This window comes from Sciurus vulgaris, assembly GCF_902686455.1.
Source record: "Sciurus vulgaris genome assembly, chromosome: X".
NCBI classification, from domain to species: Eukaryota; Metazoa; Chordata; class Mammalia; order Rodentia; family Sciuridae; genus Sciurus; species Sciurus vulgaris.
Window position 1 is genome coordinate 40339801 of NC_136471.1, and position 27439 is coordinate 40367239.

General features: G+C 35.4%; 1 protein-coding gene across 9 annotated transcripts in view; it reads right to left on the reverse strand.

The window, feature by feature from the left end:
* The window catches only part of PAK3 (p21 (RAC1) activated kinase 3), a 261916-nt gene that overhangs the window by 59442 nt on the left and 175035 nt on the right, over positions 1–27439 (reverse strand). For 8 of the 9 annotated variants that reach the window (XM_079124852.1, XM_079124851.1, XM_079124849.1 and 5 more), the window contains 4 exons: positions 22068–22168; positions 16002–16155; positions 14329–14366; positions 5737–5868 (listed from right to left, as the gene is read on the reverse strand). In XM_079124852.1, the coding sequence (XP_078980978.1) occupies positions 5737–5868; positions 14329–14366; positions 16002–16155; positions 22068–22168 (425 nt within the window). Of the gene's footprint in view, positions 1–5736; positions 5869–14328; positions 14367–16001; positions 16156–17326; positions 17372–18934; positions 18998–22067; positions 22169–27439 lie in introns of all 9 variants that reach the window. The other variant, XM_079124854.1, reaches the window with a different exon arrangement.

Genomic DNA, 27439 nt, shown 5'->3' on the forward strand with positions numbered 1-27439 from the left:
ACATCAGACATTGAAGATAAAATATTTAACCTTGAAAACAAAGTTGAACAAACAGAGAATATGGTAAGAAATCATGAACAGAATCTCCAAGAACTATGGGATATCATGAAGAGGCCAAATTTAAGAATTATTGCAATTGAGGAAGGCTTAGAGAAATAGACCAAAGGAATGAACAATCTATTCAATGAAATACTATCAGAAAATTTCCCAAATCTGAAGAATGAAATGGAAGATCAAGTACAAGAGGCTTATAGGACTCCAAATATACAAAATTACAACAGACCCACACCAAGGCACATTATAATGAAAATGCCCAACATACAAAATAAAGACAGAATTTTAAAGGCCGCAAGAGAGAGGAATCAAATTACATTCAGGGGGAAACCAATACGGATATCAGCAGATTTTTCAATCCAGACCCTAAAAGCTAGAAGGGCCTGGAACAACATTTTTCAAGCCCTGAAAGAAAATGGATGCCAACCAAGAATCTTATACCCAGCAAAACTTACCTTCAAATTTGATGATGAAATAAAATCCTTCCATGATAAACAAAAGCTAAAAGAATTTACAAAAAGAAAGCCAGCATTACAGAACATTCTCAGCAAAATATTCCACGAGGAAGAGATGAAAAACAAAGAAACAAATCAGCAATGGGAGGAACTCTCCTAAAGGAATTGTCAAATAAAGGAAGAACCAAGTCATCTCAAAATAAATAAATAAATAAATAAAATGAACCAAATGACCGGGAATACTAATCATATCTCAATAATAACCCTGAATATTAATGGCCTGAACTCATCAATCAAAAGACATAGACTGGCAGATTGGATCAAAAAGAAAGATCCAACAATATGTTGCCTGCAAGAGACTCACCTCGTAGAAAGAGATACCCACAGACTAAAGGTGAAAGGATGGGGGAAAACATATCATGCACATGGACTCAGCAAAAAAGCTGGGGTATCCATCCTCATTTCAGATAATGTGGACTTCAAGTCAAAACTAGTCAGAAGGGATAAAGAAGGACATTACATACTGCTTAAGGGAACCATAAATCAGCAAGACATAACAATCATAAACATCTATGCCCCAAACAGTGGCTCATCCATGTATGTCAAACAAATCCTTCTCAATTTCAGAAACCAAATAGACCATAACACAATAATACTAGGTGATTTTAACACGCCTCTCTCACCACTGGACAGATCTTCCAAACAAAAATTGAACAAAGAAACCATAGATCTCAATAACACAATCAATAATTTAGACTTAACGGACATTTATAGAATATACCATCCAACCAAGAGCGAATACACTTTCTTCTCAGCAGCACATGGATCCTTCTCTAAAATAGACCATATATTATGCCACAAAGCTAATGTAAGCAAATACAAGAAGATAGAGACACTACCTTGTATTCTATCAGATCATAATGGATTGAAGCTAGAAATAAAAGAGTAAAAAACAGAAGCTACTCCAACACCTGGAGATAAAACAATATGCTATTACATGATGAATGGATAACAGAAGATATTAGGAAGGAAATTAAAAAATTCTTAGAGGTAAATGAGAACAAAGAAACATCATATCAAAATCTTTGGGACACTATGAAAGCAATACTTAGAGGAAAATTTATTTCATGGAGCGCATTCAATAAAAGAAGTAAAAATCAACAAATAAACAACCTAACACTTCAGCTCAAAGCCCTAGAAAAAGAAGAACAGACCAACACCAAAAGTAGTAGAAGACAGGAAATAGTTAAACTCAGAGCTGAAATCAACGAAATTGAAACAAAAGAAACTATACAAAAAATTGACAAAATAAATAGTTGATTCTTTGAAAAAATAAACAAAATTGATAAACCCTTAGCCACTCTAACAAAGAGAAGACGAGAGAAAACCCAAATCACCAAAATTTGGAATGAACAAGGAAATATCACAACAGACACGATTGAAATACAAAACATAATTAGAAGCTATTTTGAAAATCTATATTCTAACTAAATAGAAAATTTCGAAGACATCAACAGGTTTCTAGAGACATATAAATTGCCTAAATTGAACGAGGAGGACATACACAATTTAAATCAAAATCTTTAAAGAAGAGCTCATTCCAATACTTCTCAAAGTATTCCATGAAATAGAAGAGGAGGGTACCCTCCCAAACTCATTCTATGAAACCAATATTACCCTGATACCCAAGCCAGACAGAGATAAATCGAGGAAAGAAAATTTCAGACCGATATCATTAATGAACATTGACGCAAAAATTCTCGATAAAATTTTAGCAAATCGCATACAAAAATATATTAAAAAGATAGTGCACCACGATCAAGTGGGTTTTATCCCAGGGATGCAAGGTTGGTTCAACATCCGGAAATCAATAAATGTAATTCACCATATCAATAGACTTAAAGTCAAGAATCACATGATTATTTCAATAGATGCAGAAAAAGCATTTGATAAAATACAACACCCTTTCATGCTCAAAACACTAGAAAAGATAGGGATAGTGGGAACATTCCTTAACATTGTAAAGGCCATCTATGCTAAGCCCATGGCTAATATCATTCTAAACGGTGAAAAACTGAAAGCATTCCCCCTAAAAACTGGAACAAGACAGGGATGCCCTCTTTCACCACTCCTATTCAATATCGTTCTTGAGACTCTAGCCAGAGCAATTAGACAGACCAAGGAAATTAAAGGAATACGAATAGGAAAAGAAGAACTCAAACTATCCCTATTTGCGGATGATATGATTATATACTTAGAGGAACCAGGAAATTCCACCAGAAAACTGTTAGAACTCATAAGTGAATTCAGTAAAGTGGCAGGTTACAAGATCAATGCTCATAAATCCAATGCATTTTTATACATAAGTGAGGAATCCTCAGAAAGAGAAATTATGAAAACTACCCCATTCACCATAGCATCGAAAAAAATAAAATACTTGGGAATCAATCTCACAAAAGAGGTAAAAGACCTCTACAATGAGTACTACAGAACACTAAAGAAAGAAATCGAATAAAACCTTAGAAGATGGAAAGATCCCCCATGTTCTTGGATAGGCCGAATTAATATTGTCAAAATGGCCATACTACCAAAAGTGCTATACAGATTCAATGCAATCCCAATTAAAATCCCAATGACGTACCTTACAGAAATAGAGCAAGCAATCATGAAATTCATCTGGAAGAATAAGAAACCCAGAATAGCTAAAGCAATCCTTCGCAGGAAAAATGAAGCAGGGGGTATCGCAATACGCGAACTTCAACTTTATTACAAAGCAATAGTAACAAAGATGGCATGGTACTGGTACCAAAACAGACAGGTAGATCAATGGTACAGAATAGAGGACACGGACACAAACCCAAATAAATACAACTTTCTAATACTAGACAAAGGCGCCAAAAATATGCAATGGAGAAAAGATAGCCTCTTCAACAAATGGTGCTGGGAGAATTGGAAATCCATATGCAACAGAATGAAACTAAACCCATATCTCTCACCCTGCGCAAAACTCAACTCAAAATGGATTAAGGACCTTGGAATCAGACCAGAGACTCTGCAGATTATAGAAGAAAAAGTAGGTCCCGATCTTCAACATGTCGGCCTAGGACCAGACTTCCTCAACAGGACTCCCATAGCACAAGAAATAAAAGCAAGAATCAATAACTGGGATAGATTCAAACTAAAAAGCTTTCTCTTAGCAAAGGAAACTATCAGTAATGTGAAGAAAGAGCCTACAGAGTGGGAGAATATCTTTGCCAATCATACTTCAGATAGAGCACTAATCTCCAGAATCTATAAAGAACTCAAAAAACTCTACACCAACAATACAAATAATCCAATCGACAAATGGGCTAAGGAAATGAACAGACACTTCACAGAAGAAGATGTACAAGCAATCAATAAACATATGAAAAAATGTTCAACATCTCTAGTAATAAGAGAAATGCAAATCAAAATCACCCTAAGATTCCATCTCACCCCAATTAGAATGGCGATTATCAAAAATACAAGCAACAGGTGTTGGCGAGGATGTGGGGAGAAAGGTACACTCATACATTGCTGGTGGGGCTGCAAATTAGTGCAGCCACTCTGGAAAGCAGTGTGGAGAGTCCTTAGAAAACTTGGAATGGACCCTCCATTTGACCCAGCTATCCCACTCCTTGGCCTATACCCAAAGGATCTAAAATCAGCATACTACAGAGATACAGCCACATCAATGTTCATAGCTGCTCAATTCACAATAGCCAGACTATGGAACCAACCTAGATGCCCTTCAACTGATGAGTGGATATATACACAATGGAATATTATTCAGCCATAAAGAATGACAAAATTATGGCATTTGCAGGCAAATGGATGAAATTGGAGAATATCATGCTAAGTGAGATAAGCCAATCTCAAAAAGCCAAGGGACGAATGATATCGCTAATAAGTGGAGGATGACACATAAAGGGGGGGAGGGAAGGGTTAATGTTAGGGTTAGAGTTAGGGTTAGGGAGGGGGGCAAGTATGGAGGAAGAAAGTACTGTATAGAGGGTAAAGAGGGGTGGGAGGGGTGGGGGGAAGGGAAAAAATAACAGAATGAATCAAACAACATTACTGTATGTGGATTTATGATTACACAAATGGTATGCCTTTGCGCCATGTACAAACAGAGAGGCAACATGTATCCCATTTGTTTACAATAAAATTAAAAAAAAAAAAGTGTATTGAGATTTTGTCTCACTCTAGTCAGAATGGCAATTACTGAGAGTATAAATAATAATAAATGTTGGCAAGGATGTGGGGAAAAGGGTCCACTCATTCACTGTTGGTGGATCTGCAAATTAGTGCAACCACTCTGGAAAGTAATATGGAGATTCCTCAAAAAACTAGGAAGAGAATCACCATATGACCTAGCCATTCCACTCCTATTGCTCTCCTTGGTCTATAGCCAAAAGATCAAAAATCGTCCTACTATAAAGATGCAGCCACATCAACAATTCAAAACAGTCATAATTCACAACAGTAAAGCTATGGAACCAACCTAGGTGCCCTTCAACAGATGAATGGATAAAGAAAATGTGGTGTGTATACACAATGAACTATTACTCAGCCATAAAGAAGAATGACATTATGGTATTTGCTGGCAAATGGGTATAAATGGAGATCAAAATACTAAGTGAAATAAGTCAGACCCACAAAGTGGAAGGTCAAATGCTTTCTCTGGCATGCAGAAGGCAGACCAAGATAAGGAAAAAAAGAAAAGGGCAGGGGGGGTTCCCATGAAAATAGAAGATCAGTGGAGTAGAAAGGGAAGGGAGGAGGGACAAGATAAAGAAAGGCAGTGAAGTGAATGAATGAATCTGACCTAACTTCCATACGAAAATACCACAGCAAATCTCACCTTTATTTATATCCACAAGGCACTAATTTAAAAAAATAATTATAAATAGCAGAAAGATGAGTATAGTGCAGGGAAGGGAACAGGGGGAGGGAGGAGAAGAGGGAAAGGGGAAGTACTGGGAATGGAATTAGAACAAATTATATTGCATAATTTTATAATTCAAAATGAATTGTAATATTATATATAACTAAAAAAATGAATCAAAAACAGCATCATATCTTATACTCAAGTTCTGGGAACATAATATATGCTGTTTAGGTTCCTAGTTGATTAACTATATTCTAAATCTATGTTCCACAGGTCATCTTTTGAATCACTTGGAAATAATTGCTTGTGACTTACTGATTTTGTATGCTCTGGTCTTGGTGCAATAACTGGTGGGGGCTCATTGTCATCTTCTTCCTCCTCTTCTTCTTCATCTTCTTCTTCAGATACAGGAGGAGCTAAAGGAGGCTCAGATGCTGTTTTTGTACTCTTAGAGAAAAAAGTTTAAACACTAGGTATTAATTCCTCATTGTTTTTTTTGGAAATGAGAAAAAAATGAAATATTTAAGCATGTAGGGATAGGAAGGAACTATGTATTTTACAAATGAGCAGAACTATCTACAATTTGGTGTGTGGGACGTGCTCACATTCGGAGATCAGTTCATTTCATGATGGAATGGACCATTTTTGTTTTCCACAAAGCTCAAAAACAGTGAACTATTTATTCATTTAATATTTTAAAGTTCAATGTTTTTGAATCCAAAGAGTACTTAAAAAATCAAATTGCCATTAAAGCCTTGAATCTGTACTGGATACATTAAAAATTTGTTGACTGATGGTTTGTAATTTGAAAAGGGCAGAGCATGCATATGGATACCATATTAATACAGCTCTGCAAATACTCACTAAGAAAAAGCAAGCCAATAAATGTTTCTTCCTTGTTCAGCCTCCTGAAAAGAAGCACTCAGACAGTAATAGAAATGAAGATCTAAACACCTATCTAATAAATAATTGTTTGATGTTAATCAATAGGTTAATGGTGATTTGCAATGACTAATAAATTATAATGGCATCACCAACAATAACAGCCACCACAACAATACCTAGGATCATTCATGTTAACATAGGGGCAGAATGGTTTCAAAGTTGATTTTTAAAAAAACTAAGGTCAGGGCTGGGGTTTTAGCTCAGTGGTAGAGGCCTTGCATGTGTGAGGAACTGGGTTCAATTCTCAGCACCACATATAAATAAATAAATAAAAATTCATTGACAACTAAAAAATATTTTTTAAAAAACTAAGGTCATGGTTCTCAAAGTGTGGTCCCCAGCTTAGCATCATCAAGCACCTTGTTAGAAATACAAATTTTTAGGCTCCATCCATGCCTATAAGTCAGAAACTCTGCAAATTGGGCACAACAATATGCATTACAACAAGCTTTACATGTGAGTTTGATGCATTGTCCAATACAGCAGCTACCAGCCACATATGGTTGTTGAACACTGAAATGCAGGTAGACTGAATTGAGATGTGTTCTAAGTGTAAAGTACATTCCATGTGTTAGGTACTTAACATGAAAATAATTTTTAAATATATAGATATATTGAAATATTATTTTAATATGCTGGATTAAATTAAATATATTATTAAAATTAGTTTAACCCATTTTTTTTACTTTTTTAATATGATTGATAGAAAATTTAAGGTGAATTTAAATTTATTGTTCATATTTCTGTTGAACAGTGCTATTAGAGAGGCTTTGTGGTTTTCTTGCTTTTCCTTTTTGTGTATTTATTTCTTTATTGTTTACACTTCTGGGTATACTGCCCACAATAATCCTACAATGAATTTTTATTCCTCGAGTTCAAGATCCTGAAGCAGTTACAGGCATCCTATAAAGACTACTAGATCAAAAGAACTCAGTCTATGATTAAAAATTCATTATGGATTTTCTATAACAATGTAAATTACCTATGGTGGAGTCATAAGTTATAATCATATATCTGATAGGAGCTAGCAACATTTAAATATTTTGACAAAGAAGACAACCTAGAATTGATAAATATGTGAAAGAATATTTCCCTAATATAGATGTTAAATGGTTTATAGATTGAAGTTTATGTGTATTAGACCATTGCTTTTCTTATATATGCACCTATATTTATTCTTAATTTTGTCATAATAACCAGGCCGTGATAGCATATTATGGCTATATCAATAGCAACATATGTTGACAGCACCAAGTTTTCAGGTTTAAAAAAATCACTTTCTTCTTGTGAAATACTAACTATTCAGGGCAATTCAGTTGGGTACAGGAAGAAATTACCTTTGGGTTATTGTATTTGTTTTGATATTTTGTTCTTTCTGGAAAGTTGTTCTGTCTTATGATTGTTGGGATCAAGAATATACCTAATGACAGTTCCTTGGTAGAACAAGAACATTCATACAAACTGAGTATACTTTTTATATGAAAAATGGTGCTATTTTATCCTTTAGGTGGTATAAACCTTGCCTGGGGATGATAAACTTTATGCAGGCATAAGAAAATGTTTTAGGTTAGAACCAATCATCAGTTCTAAAAGAACACGCTAAAGCCATAAAATGAATTAATCAATTTCTAATTAAATGTCTATTGAATATATCAATTTAACCAATTAATTAAATATAGAACTTATAGAAATTTAATTACATTGAAAACAAATTGTAGGTTAGATTTTCTTATCAACAATTCTTGAGTACTCACAAAGATTTGTACATAATTATACATTAAATGTTACTTATAACAAATCATTTCCAAAAAAAATAAAGAAAAAAAAGAAAAATATCATTATTTTAAAAATCACATCAAAATTGTAGCAGAATATAAAGTGGAGTATAGGAGTCTTTTAATATGGCTACTAGAACTTACCATGTGGCCTCCATAAGTATAGGTATAAAAATTCTTACTAAGATCTAACAATGAACTTGGTGGCAAATACAGTAACCCAAGGTCTAGTCTTCTTGACCCAGCTATCAGACTGTTGCCAAAACCAATTAGTGCCTACCGGACAAGAAGTAACCTTTCATATTTCAAGTGTTGTTATTGTGGTGGGCAAGAGCCATCTGCACAATTTCACTATTTTGTTTCTTTGGGTACTAGGGATGGAACCCAGGAGGCACTTTACCACTGAGCTACATCACCAACACTTTTAATTTTTTTATTTTGAGAGAGGAGCTTGCTAAATTGTTTAGGGCCTTGCTATGTTGCCAAGGCTGACTTCAAACTTGCAATCCTCCTGCCTCAGCCTCCTGAGTTGCTGGGATTATAGGAGTGTGCTACCATAACCAGCATTTCTTAAGATTCATAACTATATATTTACTATTCTAATTTCAAATGGGGGATATTATCTATCTCCAAGAATGAACTTTGGGGACTATTAGAAAACCTGAAGTTTTTTGTTCTCTGAAGGTTTATGGGAGAGGAGAAAGATATTTCTATTTACCTTGGATCATACACAATCCTGCCATTTTAGTTGATTGGTTGGAGAGAATGTGTAGACTTCAGGGGACAGTATATTTTGGATTGTGGTTAAGCCAGGGAGCATTAATTCCCCAGCAATCAACCTAAAACCGCAGTCCTGGGGTTGGGGATGTAGCTCAGTAGTAGAGCACTTGCCTAGCAAGTATTAGGCTCTATGTTCAATTTCTAATACTGCAAAAACGAACAAGCAAACACCCAACCTTGATACTAAAAACTGGAATTAGTGAAATTCCCTGTTCCTGTGTTAAAAAATAACAGAACTAGGCATACTTTCTTATCGCCATATAAAAAATACTGGGGTTGGGCATAGTTTTTGCCCCTGTATTAAATAATATCAGTACAGACACGCTTTACTGTTCTTCTATTAAATAATACTGAGAATAAACAAAAATAACTTCTCACTTTAGGAAATACTTGTTTCTGGAAGATTATAAACCAGTTAAAGTAGATTATTTATTATATTAAAAACTTGCTCACCAAGACTCACCTCAAGATCCTTATCTTGTTACATTCAATGAACCAAAGCTATTTTACTATAAAGAGTGCACGATGTTAACCCATTTCTTACCTTGCAAGTCCTGCTTTAAATTCATACAGCTCAAGGCTGAAACCCATATTTGCTTCCCTGACAGTCCTTCTCTAAGACACTGCTAAGATTCTGTAGGTAGTAGTCATTTTTGCTGCGGTAATAAACTAAGCTTTGATAAGTTTTTGTAGTAGTCCTTTTTGGAGTGTTTTCATACTCTCTTCCAGGCTGAGAATTACTACATCTTATATTTTTAAAATTGTAAAAATGTAGATAGATGGAAAGTATGGCATATTTTTGTCTTACCAAACTTAGATATTTTTGACACTCTTATGATGAACACATTGGGGCATGGGAGGCAGTTATTAACCTGAGTAGGGTGAAGGACTCTTAAAATTGAGAAAGATTTGGCTCCTCTCTCTAGAAAAATACAGTTAGACACCCTTTTTAACATATAATTTCAAGGGTTCATAGATCTTGTGAAACTATCTATGAGCTCCAGGTTATGAACCCTGATCAAGAGAATGCACCAGCTAGAGGAACTATTTTAGGAAACTATCTTCTATTTGATCTTAACTTCTAGAGGCCAAAGGAATTAGAAGGAAGGACATTAGATACTTTAGATGATAGAAAATATGGTTTTGGGGGTCACTGTTGGTGTTTGTTTAAAATTGAGAATTCATAGTTTCACTGCAGATCTATTTTGAGAATAGACTCCTGGAATCTGCACCCTAACAGACTTCACGTAATTCTGATGCACACGGAAGGAAAAAAAATCACTAGTATAGATAAGCAAAATAAACCAGTTCTAAAAAAGAATAATCTGTCAACTGCACATTCAGTTTCTTTAGCAAATGATGGCATATTCATATTAATTGTTTTTACCTTCACTCGGAATAATAGCTCATGATCCCATATATATCATTTCATTTTTAGCAGTGCAATCAAAATATAAAATTTAAAAATTGGCTTCAAATTGAAGAGTGGGTCACTGAATAGTAATTAGAATTTAATACACTAATATCAAAGAAATTGTGACAAGTGAGATGTGAAACAGATGAGAACATGAGAGTTATTGTTGAATTTAATATTAATTACATAGGCATCTGTTTAAAATATTTAGAAAATATAACATTGCTTCTACTTTAATTTCTACCCAGACTATTAAAGGATGCCAAAACTTGTGATCGGGTCAGGCTGTGCCTATACAGAATAGTCAGGACCATTATCAGATCCTGTATGATAACAAGGGCTACTGGGTGTGTTTCTAACATAAAAAGGCATATGCAGTATGATATACAGCATGAAGTACAATCTCTTTAGAGAACCATAATAAAAACGCTAACTGTGGGTTGGGGTTGTAGTTCAGTGGTACAGCACTTGCCCAGCATGTGTGAGGCACTGAGTTTGATCCTCAGCACCACATAAAACTAAATAAATAAAGTAAAGGTGTTGTATCCATCTACAACTAAAACAAAACCAAAACAAAAAACACTAACTTCAGTTTTCCCTTCCTAAGTCACTGAGTCCCACTGAAGTAATGCTAACTGAACTTAAGGGTCCAATCCTATTTGATCACTGGGAACCTAGCCTTAGTCAAGCAGTTTAATCAATTATCTGTACTTGGAAGTCCTGCCAGTCCTTCAGACTCAAACTGTCTACCAGGAAAATCAGTATCTTCCTACAGAAATCTGCATCTCCTGAAAGATAACATCCTCATATTTTCATTTGCTCACATATTATTTTTTAAATTTTTTTGTAGTTGTAGATAAACAGCATGCTTTTATTTTATTTATTTACTTTTTTGTGGTGGTAAGGATCGAACACAGTGCCTCACACATGCTAGGCAATTGCTCTGCCACTGAGCTATAGCTTCAGCCCTCATTATTTTTTGGTACTGGGGATTGAACCCAGGGGCACTCAACCCCTGAGCCACTTCCCCAGTCCTTTTTTTGTATTTTATTTAGAGACAGAGTCTTGCTGAATAGCTGATTTGCAGAGTCTGACTTTGAACTTGTGATCCTCCTGCCTGAGCCTACTGAGCCACACTCACATATCATTTTAAGCCAAGAATCATATTTGATCTCATCATTTCCTCCAACATACAATCAATAATCAGAATATTTCTAGAATTTGAATCTAATTTCCATTCCTACTGTCACTACCTCACATTAGGTCCTCTGGTCCAGGTGCTTACTTAAGAGTATTTTCTCCACTCCTCTCTCTCTTCATTTGGTCTCACCTTCTTTTCTCAATTAATTCTGGACATTCACCATTAGACTACTCTTCACAATGGATAACCTTTAATCGCAACACTGTCCTGCTCCAAAACACTTCAAGGGATTCCCACTGCATATTGGAAAAGTCAGATTCCTTCCAATACCATTTAAGGGTCTCTGATTTAACCCAACTTTTCTTTCAAGGCTTCACTCCTATATTTCCTTTTCTAACATCAAGTCTTCATTCTCACACTTTTCCTTTTGCTGAGAATGCCTTTCCCCATTTTCACACATTCCAATCTCATCCTATCTTTAAGATCTAGCTCCAATGCCACCTTTTATATGATGCATTTTCTATTTTAACATTCAATAAATATAGATCAAGTGCCTATTTGGTACCAAGCAATGAGTTAAAGCTCTCAGAGACAAGCGTCTGCTTCCCTTTCCCTCCCCAACTTAAAGTAATCTCTTTTCTCTACATTCTCACAGCAAATAGATATACTTAATGGCATACTAATAGATACATGTAATACTATATATGTAATAGATACATTTAATACTATCCATATTATATTATGCTTCTTTATGTTCATACTTATCTACCCTACCAGACTGAATTCCAAACTTCTAAACTTATGTTAAATAAGAAAACATCTAGCTGTTTTATATCCAAAGAACAAATCCATTTTTTTCTGATTTAATGGAATATTTTGTCCATGATGTAGACTTAATTTTAACTAAAAAAATTTTTTAAAGAACAACATCTAGTTCTTGGCCAGGATATTCAGCCAGGATTGCACAAGTATGATACTAATTAAATTAAAGGAAGTAAAATATGTGTTGATAATGGAATGTTGACATTCTTTCTTACTTTCCTATTTCCTCCCTTTTTCTGTTATTTTCAGTATGCCCCAGAAAGCTCTCATGGCAAAGAAGAAAGAAGAGGGGAAAATAACTACTTGGATAGGAGGACCACATTCTGTTATGTTTTGGATCATATGGTAATTCTATTTTTAATTTTTGAGGACCTGCCATACTATTTGTTATGGTCTAAATATTAAGTATCCCCTAAAAGTTCATGTGTGAGATGATGCAAGAATTTTCAGAGGTGACATGATTAGATTATGAGAGGTGTAACTTAATTAATGAATAAATTCACTGATATGTATTAACTGGGTGTTATCTGTAGGCAGGTAGGGTATAGCTGAAGGAAGGAGGTCACTGGGGCTGTGACTCTGAGGTTAATAATTTGTCATTGGTGACAAGTTATCTCTCTCTCTTCTAGTTGCCATGTTCTGAGCTGCATTCCCCCACCATGGCCTTCTGCCATGATATTTTGCCTCACCTTGGATCCAGAGTTATGGAGTGAGTAGACCATTAACTGAACCTCTGAAACTGTGAACCTAAATGAACTTTTCTTCTAGTTTTTGTCAGGTCTTTTAGTGATAAAAATACTAACTAAAACTAAAGGCTAACTAAATCTTTACTCTTTTCTTGTGATCTACTATTGTCACATCCACCCAGGGTGATTTCGAGCAGGTCAACAATTTTCCTCTACAAAAAGGGAAAATCAGCTCGGCCATCTATGATCCTTTGGATAAAAGAATAGGAGACTTTAGTTAACATCAATTATTTTACTCCTAAAGAAACGTGTGTCAGGAAATATTTTTAATCAGTATACTAAAATGAAAATTCGTAGAAAAGGAAATTTTGCCTGAGATCATTTTCTCTTTAATATATGTGAATACGATTTCAGATACTGTAGCACTTCCAATAACTAGGTTACATAAACTCCACTTATTTCTTCAATAAATCTACATGACTTTGGGCAAATGTAGATTGTGCCTCAGTTGCTGGAATAAATGACACTAAAATGTTTTCATGTTGTGACCTTAGACAAGTTATTTTCCCTGCAATTCCCTGGCCTATAGGGACTAAATTATGTCTTATAAAGCAGGGACCAAATTATGTCTTAACTGAGTTGTAGGAAAGATTAAGCAAGTATGAAATATTGTCCTACATTGTAAGCATACATTGTAAGTATTCAATCAAAATAAGTTGTTATTAATGTTTTTTTTATTTTTAAAAGATTCTATACATGAGAAATAAAACATTTGTCCATAAAAAGGCAAATTAAGATAAGTTTTTACAGTATCTTTATTTCTAATAGCCCCAAACTGAAAATACTCTGCAAAGCCTTCAGTGGGTGAATGGTTAAACAAATAATGCTAAAAATCATACCATGGAATAATATTCAGCAGTTAAAGAAACAATCTAGTGATATACAAACTTGGATGAATCCTAAAATAACTGTGCTGAGTGAACAAAGCCAACCTCAGAAGGTCACACAGTGTATTATTTCATTTATGTGAAATGTCCACAAAGACATATATTTAAAGATGGGTGGGAGTGGGTGAAGATTAGTTGTGATCAGTCAAAGGAGATTTTACTGGGGCATGGGAGACATTCTAAAATTTGATTATGGTGATGGCAGTACAGGTACATAAATTTACTAAAACTCATTGTACCCTAAAAATTAGGGAAAATTTATAAATCTAAATTATACCCTTAAAATTGTTTTGTAAAGATTTTATATCTCTAAGAACTGGATGTATGCAATTATATTCTATCAGATCTTAGGAAATCCTGATCATAAATAACAAAGAATCTTAAATTTTTCACTTACTGAAGGATGTGCTGCTATGTATCCATGTGCACTTTTATCTGAAAAGTGAGAACAAAAAGGTTACCTTTGTTTCATGAAGACTACCCCATTTAGAAGCATAGAAAAATGTTTTTGACCAGAAGGTAATTATTCAATTTAGTATTAAATAGATATTATGAGAAATGACATATTTTTTTCTTCAAATAGCTCATACTATTAAAAGCTCACCATGTTCTTACCAAGTCATTTTAAAAACTGTAATGAAAGCCCCCAGGTCTTCAGTGAACTTCATCTATAAGGAGGAATGTCAACATTACTGACTCCTAACTGTTATGATCCTATACATGTATATCCATGATTTATTTTCTTTCCTTGCTCCCTCTGTCTCTTTCTCCTTCCTTTCCATCTCTTCCTTCTGTCCTCCCTTCTAATTTTCATCTTCTCATCCTCTTCTCCTCTTTCTAATCAGTCAGTTTCAACAATAGAACATTCAGAAAACATGGTAAGTTTCACTCAGCTAGGTATAGTGCAGTAACTTTGATACTGTTGAGTTTTTCTATAGTTGCCAGGAGTTCATATTTTGAGTCAATTCAGCATCCAGAAATAAGGTACTAAACAGCAGTGACTACTTGGAATAAAAAAACAAACTCTGAGAAACTAAAGGGTATTAATGGTTACACTGAAATGATTTCTTGTATGCATTTTCAGTTCTGGGAGTCTATGGTTCTAAACAGGAAACCCACTCCTGATCTCGGAGCATTAAATATCCTTTAATGTGTCAACAGAATCTCTTAGGCATTTTACTCCACATGGAACACTTAGCATATGAATTGCCGTGTGTCTTCAAGTCTGAGCATTGATATTTAACATAACCAAATCCGACAATCCTCTACTTCCAAGTACATCCTTGAACCATTCTCAAAGAGATTTCAAGCCTGCCCTACGTTAAATCTAATGGCAATACACAGGAGGTCCTTATGGCTGGAGTACTAATGATAGCATTCCCTTCTTTCTTTAGATGTTAAATTGTCCTGGAGAGATAATTTAGATCATCTTTCTCAAAATGTAAAAATATTGTTTGGGATTAGCTTTTTTGGTTGTTTATAGGTGTGCATTTGAACATCAAATTCCCAAACACAGGTCAGGTCTACACACCAGCAAATTAAGCCACAATTTGGCAGTATGGTTATTTCAATCTTTTTAAATAGTAAGACATAGTTTCTTTTTTTTTTTTTTTTTCAGTCTGATTTTGGGATTTGATCAAAGTAACCTGACAGCCACAAAATTTGTTCTGTGCTATTGTGGTATAAATCATTGAGTCTAAGGGATACAATGTATTTCCAGAGACTATGGTTTGATCCAAAACCTCTTACTTTATGGAGCCATAACAGGGCCTGATCATAAGATACCAAGTATCTTCATAACAGTGAAGAGACAAATCACTTATTGCTGATTCAAGATAAACACTACTGCTTTGCTGAACAATTTCCTTACTTGGGTTCTACAAACACCCAATTAAAATAAATCTGCTAACATCAAGCCCAAATTCCAATTTGTCTTTTTGGTTTACTTACAGCGAACCCATTCAGATAAGGTATTAGAAATGACTTCAAAAGTTCTATAGACATTTTGTTCTAATCATTCCAAGATTGGAGTGAATTCTTCCTTTTTTGATGCACTAGAATTTCTCTTACCTCCTGATGTAAAACTCATATATTTCTGGTTGTTGACTGTCTCTTTGGAATCATAGAATTTGAGAACATCTAGAACGGCTTGTGGGTTCTTCTTTTGTTCCAGTTTTGTTATGTTGGAGGTTTGGAGTAATCGTGCCCATTGCTCAGGAATTCCCTGTGGACAACCAAAGGGAAAGAATGGCAGCTCAGAACATTCGGCAGTGGCATTTTCATGTTCCAGTAAAGTTCTTCACCAAGAAGCCCATGCTACCTGTAGGATTACACTTGGGAAACTGAAGTTACATTCTAGATTTAACGTTAGTAACTTAATAATGCAATCATTCTCTTCTCTAATTAAAACACAGGTAAAACTAGGATCCAACTTAAAAAGGGTGGGTGGGAGTATGACTGTGATAGAAAAAAAAAAGCGCATGAAAATCACCTCCATATTGACTCTGCTCATCCATGAAATGATGTTTACAGCTTAGCTTATTTTGTTCTGGTGACTCAGGGCAGACATAGCAAGACTTCTCTAAATTTGTGCACAACATAGTATAGTGCAGATCAATGGGTTTTACATGACTGGAATAACATAAGCTGTTTCTGTGCATGTTGCAATCAGAATATGTTTTAGAATAAAAGGAAAGCCTTACCCTTGGTCAGTTTACACTTTGTGATTACAAAATGCAATTTTTTGGGACTAGAGCTTTAATATAAAGTCAAATTGGGAGGAGACCAAAATAGAATCGTGGAGGAGCAATAACCACTGAGATGCTAAATAGTAACATTAATGCTGCAATGGGGATTTCCCCTGCAGCTTTCTCCAGGGTATGCCTCCTCCTCTCCTCCCTCCCTCCCTTCCTCCCCACTTCATTCATTGGTCACATAGAACCTGGGGACTATGAAAACCATGCCAAAACCTTGTGAGAATTTACAATAATCTGAAGCATTTAGAGCAGAGAGGAGGGAGTATTTGAAAATCTTACCAAGGAGAATTGCAAAAAATTACAGAGAAGTTAGTTTTGCATTAAGCATCCAACATTCTTTCCTATATGTTCAGCCTACAGATGTCCCCATTTCATGATTGTCCAAACTCCAAGAGCAACTTGGAGAGAGAACCAGACACACTATTCCTGAAGTGCATCCAGGCACAATTTATGTAGCTTTGTCCTATGAAGTCTCGGCAAAACAATGTGTGACGTGGGCCTCCAGAGTTTGGGAATGACAACAAAAAGTGAGATAAGCCAAGCAACAACTCTACTGCACACACATGAACCTGCTGCTGCAGTGCTATGACATCTCAAAGAAGCACTTTGATGCAAGCTTCTTTTGGGCCTGTGACGCACCTCTGGGAGCTTCCCTGGGCACATCTGTGAGCCATAGAGATCTGGCTGTAATGGACGTAAATAAAGAAAGAAAAGAAAGTTAAAACAGAATGTGGGACAACTTAGAAGGTGGGAGGAGATGAAACCAATGGGTCTGAATGGGGGGGGTCCCTTTTAAAGTGGGGCGGTTATGAAAATAGGGAGGTATTAAATCAGGGACAGGACAGGCTACAGGACAACAGATTTAAGAGAACAGAGAAAACGACAATGTTCCAAAGTTTGGAATTATAATTCCACTTTTGGCTTACTTCATAAATAGCAATCATAAGAATTTTCATTAAATGATTGGAGGAATTACTAAAAGCAGAAACATGAATTTGGAGGGAAGAAGAATGGCATCATGAAAAGTTTTGACAATAATTTGTAAGTTGTTTTTATAACTTGGTGATCACAGGTAGCCGCCAATGGCCATGTGATGAACTTACAAATTTCAATTCCCAATTCTGGTTAATCAATTTCAATTTCACATTGAGAGTGTCTCTCTGGCTAAAATTGAGAGAATGGATTTAAGGCAGTGCTGAATTCTTGTTCTCATTGATGTGATTCTTCTGTATTTTATAGCTAAAGTCATGGCTGGCTTACAGAAAAATAGATAAAGGTTGTTCCCACACAGCCAGACTCTATGTTTAAGATTCTTATACATTTAAGACTGGGGAAAGGGAAAACCATTTCATTTCAAACCATATATGAATAATTTACATTTTAATACTACAGTTTCAAATTCCCACTTCCCACAAAATAAGGTCTGATATAAGGTAAGCACTTTGTCTAAAGATATTCAAATGCTACAGAAACATGCTTTGACCCAACTGGTTTGATTTGGGATATATGTCCTTGATTCCTGGCATTTGGGGTTACTCCAAGCACAGTGAAACAACACTTTTACATGCATTCATCACGCAGTTTGATGCTAAAGCCTTAAGCCAAAAATTGGAACTCAGGAGCCCATGCATGATCCCAGTTCTGATTCTAAGTGCAATTAATAGCATTTGGTTAATACTGTAATGGCCAAAGGAGTTAAGTGTTACAAATCCAGGTATGCATTGCACATAACCACTAAAGCAGACTTCACTGGCATGATCATTACCATATTCATTAGAATATTTGCAGTTATTATACATCCCCATGGCACTTCTAAACTTCTGTGATTATAGTCATATGATCACTAGACAGCAGAAAAAAATGCTGTCAATTGCAGAAGATCTTCCAGACAACTATACTTACCACATAGCTACACTGCTTACATAATTTCTTTATTCTAAGTTGAGACAAACCAGTTTATCAATGAAACCTGACACTTAAATTTGAATGTATGCCACAAAGGCACGTAATCAGAAAGCTATCTCATTACTCCAAATTGAGGCACTAATCCCAAAAGTTAGACAGCTAATGGAGACCTAAAAGCATCAGAAGCAGGAGCACATATCAATTCCTAACCATATATATACTACATCAAGTAGATGTACATCAAGCTGGGGATTGTCCAGTGTAGCCCAGGAGAATGGCAGCATGATATAACAGGCCAAGCATTATCTTATCATAAGAAAAGATAATTTATATCACTCATACCATTTTTCCCTCTGATTGACTTGAAGCGACCGTCACAGGTCTAGAGGTCTGGAAAGGGGAGTTCTGAAGTATTTGGGACAAAAATGGTAATATAAAGGGTAAGGACTTGTAATAATTTCATACCAAAAATCTCACCTCCCAATCTAATTTCAGCTTCAGCATCCAAGTATATGACCAGATAAACAAGGTTATATAGACCAATCAGCCACAGTGTAATCACCAAAGCAACACACCAAACCAGTGTCCAAATATTCAACATAGCAGGCCCTTGTAAGACAACTGGATTAGACAATTCAAGAAGTTGCTAAAAATTCAACCTTGACAACAACAATAATCAAATTTAATGATATGGTCCCTCCAAAACACAATGACTTAGTGGTACTGTGGCAATTAAGACCTACTAAATTCTACCAATAAATGATTTTTAAAAATTGTATTATCATTTGGCATTTTAAAAGTTAAACATAAATAGTATAAAAAATGTAAATCATATGTTAAGATGGTAAAATAGGCAGAATTTGGCATCTTTAAAAATTACATGTGGGCAAGTAATTACAAAAGATCATCAAGATGACAATAAAAATGCCTCACATTTCTACATTTATCTTGTGTCTGTCTATATATTTAATGGATTTCTATCATCTGGCTCCATTGAAACATTATTTTATTTAAAATTGGTTTTGGTGGGGATCATTTGGATGGGTTTGGTTATATCAATCTTTCATGATTGAGAAGACTACCCATATATCCCACATATCCCACCTCATCCCTCTCTGAGTAGTTCACTGGGTTCTAATTAACAACAAATTGAAAATGGCTAGTGCTGCAGTTAGCAAGATGGTGGTGATTCGCTTCCTTTCATTTCCATTCAGAACTCAGAAACAACAACAACAAAAAGATAAAGATGATAGATTGCATCATAAGATGGCAGGTAAGTAGGGAAAAAGTGGAAAGAATAAAACATTGGAAAGGATCAATATATCATATGGGAGAGTAGAGAAGAAAATTTTCACATCAGAAAAAAGAAAAGAAAACTATGGAATGACAACAATAAAACTAAGAGAAGTTCAAACAGAAGAGAAACAGAGGGAAAAAGGGTCAAAATTGAAAATATAAAATTCTAAAAATAAAATAGGTGAGTTGTTAGATAAAATTTCTAAAAAAATTAAGGGTTTTTCCTGTTTCAAATGTCAGAAAATTAATTATAATCTCTTTATGATTTTTTAAATATAAAATTGTCCAGATTATAAAAATTACTTTTATCTGATGGGGATAATGTGCTAGTAGTATTGATAGTGAGGTTATAGTTCTAAAAGTATCTAAGAGAATATTCTTTTTTTTTTCTGTACCCAAGGGCACTTTACCAATGAGCTACATACCCAGTTCTTTTTACTTTTTATTTTCAGATAGGGTCTCGCTAAATTGCCAAGGTTGACCCTGATGTTGCCATCCTCCTGCCTCAGATTACTGAGTTACTGGAATTGTAGGCATATGCCACCACATCCAGCTCTACGAGAATATTTGGACAATATAACAAAGGTTCTGCTCCAGCTCAAGCCCATCTGAACAATGTCTCTGACTTCAATGTTGACATTTGTTAAATCCTACCTCTCTCAATTTTATGGTGTCATTATTCCCTAACACTCTCTTCTGTTCCCTACTGAAAACACAGAAATAATTAGTCCACACCACTTTATGAGGCCAAGATGTTTACTGTTTGCATTTCATTCTCATAGTTTACTTCCAGAATTGAACAAATAAGATAATTTGGCTGTCAATACAATAACATTATTTGCTTCTCCAAATCAAATTGATTTGGTTCTTTTTCTTATCATTTAATCATATGACATAGTCCATTCACTGACCATCATGTTATGAGACAAGAAATTTAACTGTTTGGTATTGACATTTCTTTCTTATTTGACAAGCCAAGATCTGGTGGTAATGGGTCTATTAAAGTTTTTTCCCCAAAATTTATTAAAAATTACTCATTGTTTCAGAATGCACATGTTGATTGAGTTCCTTATTAGCAGAGAAAAAAAGTAGTTGATCTTCTTGGAGATGTATTTCTCCAAAAAAAGATGCAATATCTTTTCCCTCATCTTTCTAAAAAAGGTACCAGATCTTTTTCCTGAAAAAACATGAAATGGCATAGATCTGAGATCTTGTGCTCTATGTTCACTACATATATCAAAGAATGGTTTGATCTATAGCTATGGTGTATCCACAGAATTCTGATTTGTATTTACTGTCGATATTGTGTGTGTGTGTGTGTGTGTGTGTGTGTGTGTACGTGTGTAAAGTAAGTACATAACCACTAAAACAAACATGATATATCCATCAATATTTCTTCTTGAAACACAGGGTTTGTGATTTTGAATATCTACAAAATATACCTATTAATAATCTTAATGTTGCGCATGGCAGCACATGCCTATAATCCTAGCAACTCAGGAGGATCACAAATTTGGGACCAGCCTTAGCAACTTATTGAGGCTCTCAACAACTTGACAGGACCCTGTAAAATAATAATAATAACAACAACAACAATAAAAGACCTATGGATGTACTTAGTGGTAAAGTACCCCTGTGTTCAATCCCCAATAAAAAAGAATACAAAAAAAAAAAAAAACCCAGAACAAAATAATAAAAATAATCTATGTCCTTGAAATCAAAGGGAAGAACAAGTCAATTTTACAGAGCTTTTTTGGTTAGTGCAGTTAGCTCATCTGTGTAATTCAGGTCCCACTGTTAAGCATGAATTATTCACACTGACTGTCTTCACTGGCCAAATTGAGTAGATGATTCTCTGATTCACTTCATTTAATAAAGAACAGGTTCAGGCAGGGTCTCCTTACCAAGACTACATTTTCTGTGCCATGATAAATTAATATTTTCTACTAAGTTGAAGACTAAAAGTAGTCAGACATTTTTGTTAAGCTGGACAAAATAATTTTGCCAATACTGTTGCCACTTCTACTATATCTAAGATTGTGTAGGCAAATTCCATTTTTCTTGGAATCATCAAAAACATCGAGTCTGACATTTGGGGACATGGTAATTTTTGATTGACACCTAATTTTATAAAGGAATTTTTTCATGGCTTACAGAACAAAATAAGGAGCTTACTTACAGTGAATTCCCCGGTGACTGCATCAAACCCCACATGAATCGTATGCTCAAAGTCTGAAGGAAGAGAGATCTCTGGACGTTCTTTCTCTTTCTTCTTATTGGCTAAAGGCAAAATGTTAACATGCATTTATTTGGGGTATAGTTTTGGCTTCCAAAGCTGTACAACTAGGTTCATCAAAATAATTTTAACATTGAAAGACAATTGATTCCAATACAATTTTAATAATAACTCCAGAAATTCCAATTTTATTTGCAGAAGTGGATGAGATTTAGATGAAAAATATTATGTTCAAAAATTTTAAAAATTCCAAAATCGAATTCAAACAAAACCCCCATTCAGGTGGATTCATGTCATTTACCAATCTAATGAAATAACTGACAGGTGTTAGTGTATTGTTTTTAACTGGGACAAATGTTAAGAAACTCATTACAGTCAAGTCAAGCTAAGGTTTAATATTAGAAAGAAAGAATAGAAAAGTACTTCAGCTATCTATAGAAGTGTTATGAATTCTTTCCATGTTAACATTAGCTAAATATCAAGCAGTCGGAACTTTCTTAATTTACATGTTTAGATTATTAAGTATATCTTAATGTTCTTGGAACAAAGATAGTATTACAATCAATGGTGTTACAAATCTTTCTCTGTCTTTAAAACCACTTTTAATCATTTCCCACACAGCACATCCCTAGTAAAAATTGCAAAGTGGTACTTGTTACTGAATTAATTTTATTAGCTTTCAAAATCTCAAATTAGATCTTTGGTTTAGTTTTTCTAATTCATAGCTATTTTTCTATATCCCCATTATATTCTGTCATATTAGCCATTTGAAATCATTGCCTTTCTCAAGTAGCAGATTTTTCACTGTGACATAATTATGAATAAATATATTGGTAGTTAATAAATCAAATGCCTTTAAAGATAAAATTGCTAAAGAAATTAAATTAGGAACTATAAGGAAAGTAATGTATCTGGAAATGATTCCCCAAGGAAAGTACCATGGAAACATTCTAAAATGGTATCTAGTGGCATCAGTAAAAGACATATCAGCAGATTTGAGCATGTAACTCTCATGAGAGTGCATTTCACTCTCAAAAAAAAACTAATACTCACCTTTCTAATACTGGGCAAGTCAGTGTGAACCTGGTTTACCTAGTTGAAACTAGATGTTCCCTTGTCCCAAATTACAGAAAATAGGCAATTAACTATATACAGATTACTTCAGATTACTTACTGGTTTTGTAGGTTACATATGATAAATTTTACATTCAAAACCTTTCATATTCAATAACAGGCTTATGGCTTCTTTTCTCTTTCCATTCTCTTTCACTGCTCTATATGTCCAGTCAGAAAACAGAGATATGGGTCAGTAATATGGAAATTCATGTAGTCAGGAGGACTATGCAGAATCAGAAAAGAAAGTTTGGGGGCAGAGGGACAAGAGCCACTCAAATCCTTTACCTGGCATGGAATACATATAGGACTCATTTTTAAAAGTATGTATACCATCTAACTTAACCTCAGCACAGATTCTGTTTTTACAGTAAGTCTACTTTATTAATGAATATTACATCAACACTGGATTTGAAAGTTTGATTTTATTCCTAATGCCTCTGCATGTTCATATACTACAGTTACCATTTATACTTGTTCAACCATCATTTTATTTGCTCAGAAAGGCACATCAAACAATCATGATTGTTGCATCCATAAATAGACATGGCTAACGACCTCTCTTTCCACTTCCTTGACAATGTGGTCTTCCTTTCCTCCTGCCTCAGTGATCATTTTTTCTTTGTCATTGCTTCTTTCTCTTCTGCCTTTCCTAATGGAGGCTTTGCCCTTCTGTAATCCTTTCTCTGTACTCACTCCTCCAGGATTGAATCCAGATACTAACTCATATTAGGGAATTCCCTGATTGTGGTTGACAGGGGTAGAGTCAGATACTGTGGGATGAAACACTTCAGATAATTTGAGAGGCAGGCTCATTTTAAGTAAAAACAAAAAAAAAATAACAAATATAAAATTTCTAGGGTTCCTATTAGGGTTTTGAAAGTCCCATGCAAGTGAGCAACTCTGATGAAGTAGCTACATACACTTCATATTAACCAGTTCTTCATAACCTTTATGGGGTCAGTCTACTGTGAAATATCTGAATAAAGCTGCAAGACTTATGCAAAGATGTAGTAGTACATATTTTGCATATACCTTCAGAGGTTCATAATTCTCCAGGACTCCATTTGAAGAGCCCCTACTTTGATCTAGATCCCTAATTCTTATATCAACTTGCATTCATATCCTCTATTACCAGCAAATAAACTCTCCCAACTTCTCTGTGAGTACTGGCTACACATTTGACTCACTCCTCTTGGGCTGAGTTATGCCCAGAATTGGCCTTATGGTGTTTCCCTAGAAGGCCACCTGATTACCAGTCTATTACCAGACCAATCATACCATACCATTCATTAAGGGTCAAGCATAACAAGGCAGGAAGCCAAACTCATCTTTCTATGGTTCCTTATCTCGAAATGAAACCACCAACCATCCAAATCAGAGGAGTAAAGACTTAGACCCGTCCTCTTTTGGGGGCTGTAAGCAATGAAGAAATTGTGATTCCCTTCACCAATATATAAGTTAAATAAAAATAATACTAAAGCATAAAAGATAAGGAAGTCCAAAACATTTTGATGTTACTCTCATGGTTAATGAGTACTTTTAAAAGCCATATATCCAAAATCATAAAGTTTTGTATCTTGGATGTCCCCGATTTCCTGGATAACATATAAGTATATGCTTACTCCAGCCACTGGGTAATTCAGCACTGGCTCAACAGCCAAAACCAAAAATTTGGGCGTCATTTTTGACTCCTACTTTATTTCTACATTAATTCGTCACCAAGTTTCTTTCCATTCTATCTCCTAAACTTGTCTTGACTCTATCCTTCATCCTTTCATCTCCACTAACCACTTAGTCCAAAGCAAGGCATTACTATTCCTCTCCTGTTATCACTGCCTCCAGATCACATTCTCACCTTTAAGATCCTTAAACGTGCCACCATTGCCCTACCAATATTTTAAAAGTTCATGCTCCTTAGTATGATATTCAAAGACCTGCAAAATCTATTCCTAACTTATCTCTCCAGTCTCTGCTGTTGCCATGGAACCCACTATGCATACCTATCCCATGTTCCTCAAATAACCAGGTTCTCTCATATCTCCGAGCTTTCATAGATGCTAGAGCAAGGCCTGGAAAGCCATATTTCTTACATCCTTCTCCCAGCTTTGTGTAGATTACTCCCTTTATCTTTTATTTTTCTGGTGCTGGTGATTGAACCCAGGGCCTTGTATGTGCTAGGTAAGAGCTCTACCACTGAGTGACATCCCTGGGTAGTCCTTATTCTTGAAGATGCATTCTCAGTTCTCCATTCCCTTACTGTGTTCCCTTTGCAGACAAAGTTAAATGCATTTTCTTTTATGTTCCCATAGAACTTAACAGTACTTGATTGTAATTTTTTCTTTACATACCTATCTCTTCAGCTAAAATTTGAGATTCTCACATTCTTCGTCACCTGCCTTGGGTCTGCACGCTTAAGAACTATGCTTTGTGGAACATATATCTGGGGTTATCTCAATTAATCTCCACAATATTATGAGTAAGTTTATTATGCTTGTACTACTACTGGTTTATGGATGAGGAAACTAAGACTTAAGAGAGGTTAAGCCATATACCCAGGTTACACAGCTGGCAAATTTCAGAGGCAAGTTTTAAACCTAAGCCCACTATGTCTCTACAACCTAAGTTCTTAATAGTTACAATACTTATTACTCGGTAGTATTGAAAATTAAACAGAATTCAGTCTTATCCTTCAGTAAATTTTAGTGATTGGTGCCTAGATGAGAACAGATTTTTGTTGTATTTTTCAGGAACACTAAATTGTCTTTCTCTCCCCATAGAATTCCAAGGATCGGGCATTTATATTAAAATTCGGCCTAACCTGAGTCTTAAGCTATAACCCAGGCTGATTAGCGATAGGTTGGTATTTACATAGAAAGTAAGCCCAAAATTGGTATCACTTTCTAAGTGTATCTCTAAGATTCTATTGGAACCCAGAACTAAGCCATAGATTGCTGTTTGAACCACAAATTGCAAACGACATTTGGCCTTGGGTACCTTTGGGTGTGCATGAGTTCTGGTGGTAACTCTAATCTCTCCTGAGTCTCTTATTCAGACATTCTCTATTACATTGCCTTGAAAAGAAAGAAAAGCCTGTCTAGTTGGCTATCATCTTCTCTATATCCCACTCCAATATTCTGCCTTCCCTCTAGTGGCTAGAACTTGTCCCATTAAGAACAAATTCCCCTACATATTCAACCTCTTCAGTAAATGTTCTCTTCACATCTTTCCTATCATCTGAGGAATTATTTTTAAAAGGGAGGGAGAGGCCAGAACCCTACCCCCAGATATTTGAACTGTCCTTCGGCGGTAGGCCCAGGCATCTTTATTTTTTTAAGACTCCTCAGGTATTTCAATTATGTAGTTGGTGTTGAGAAGTACTTTAAATCTCACTATCCAATGAGGGTAACACTTCCACCCTGGTGGAATCTGCATCCCATACCAAGTCATTAGGCTTAGGGTAATGGGGAAGGTAGGCTTTCACCCACTTCATTCCAAATTCTTGACATCATTACTGCTGAACTTGACTACCTTTTGAGGTTATTGGTAGACACTTTGTTCTCTTGCCCATGTCCCTGTATCTACTGAGGAGTTCAGCTCCAAGTCTTCCCTCCTATACTCTATGCTGCCATCACTGTGTGAAACATTAAGATATAAACAGACAATAAATGGGCCCCTCCTTAACACTCTTTCCTTAGGGCTGCTTGACCTCCCTCAACTCTAATGAACTTTACCTCCATTCCACTTTTGCAATCTACTCCCATGGCCATCCTTTAAGTCACTGGTTCTCAACCAAGGCCACACATTATAATAACCTGTACAGTTCTATAAAATGCCTATATCCAGAGCTTACCTAGAACCTACTATATCAGGATTTCTGGAGCTAAGACCTAGACAGATGGCTTTTTAAACTCCATTGATGATGTGTAGCTAAAATGGAGAACCATAGCTGTTCTGGGTCTTTCTTTTTTTTATCCAAAATAACCCATTTGCCCCCCCTCCCCTGCTATCCTGCCAACTTTCTAATTCTTTTAAGCCCCTACTCCTATATTTCTTTTCTTTGGTCTGAACAAAGCCTCCATTCTCTCAGCTGTCTCCTAGCCTAGATTTATTGGTCCATCATATAAATTGTTCCGAAGTTACCACCCTGCCCTGAAAACTCTCACCCTTTGATGAACTTCTGAAATTGTCCTGCAAAACCC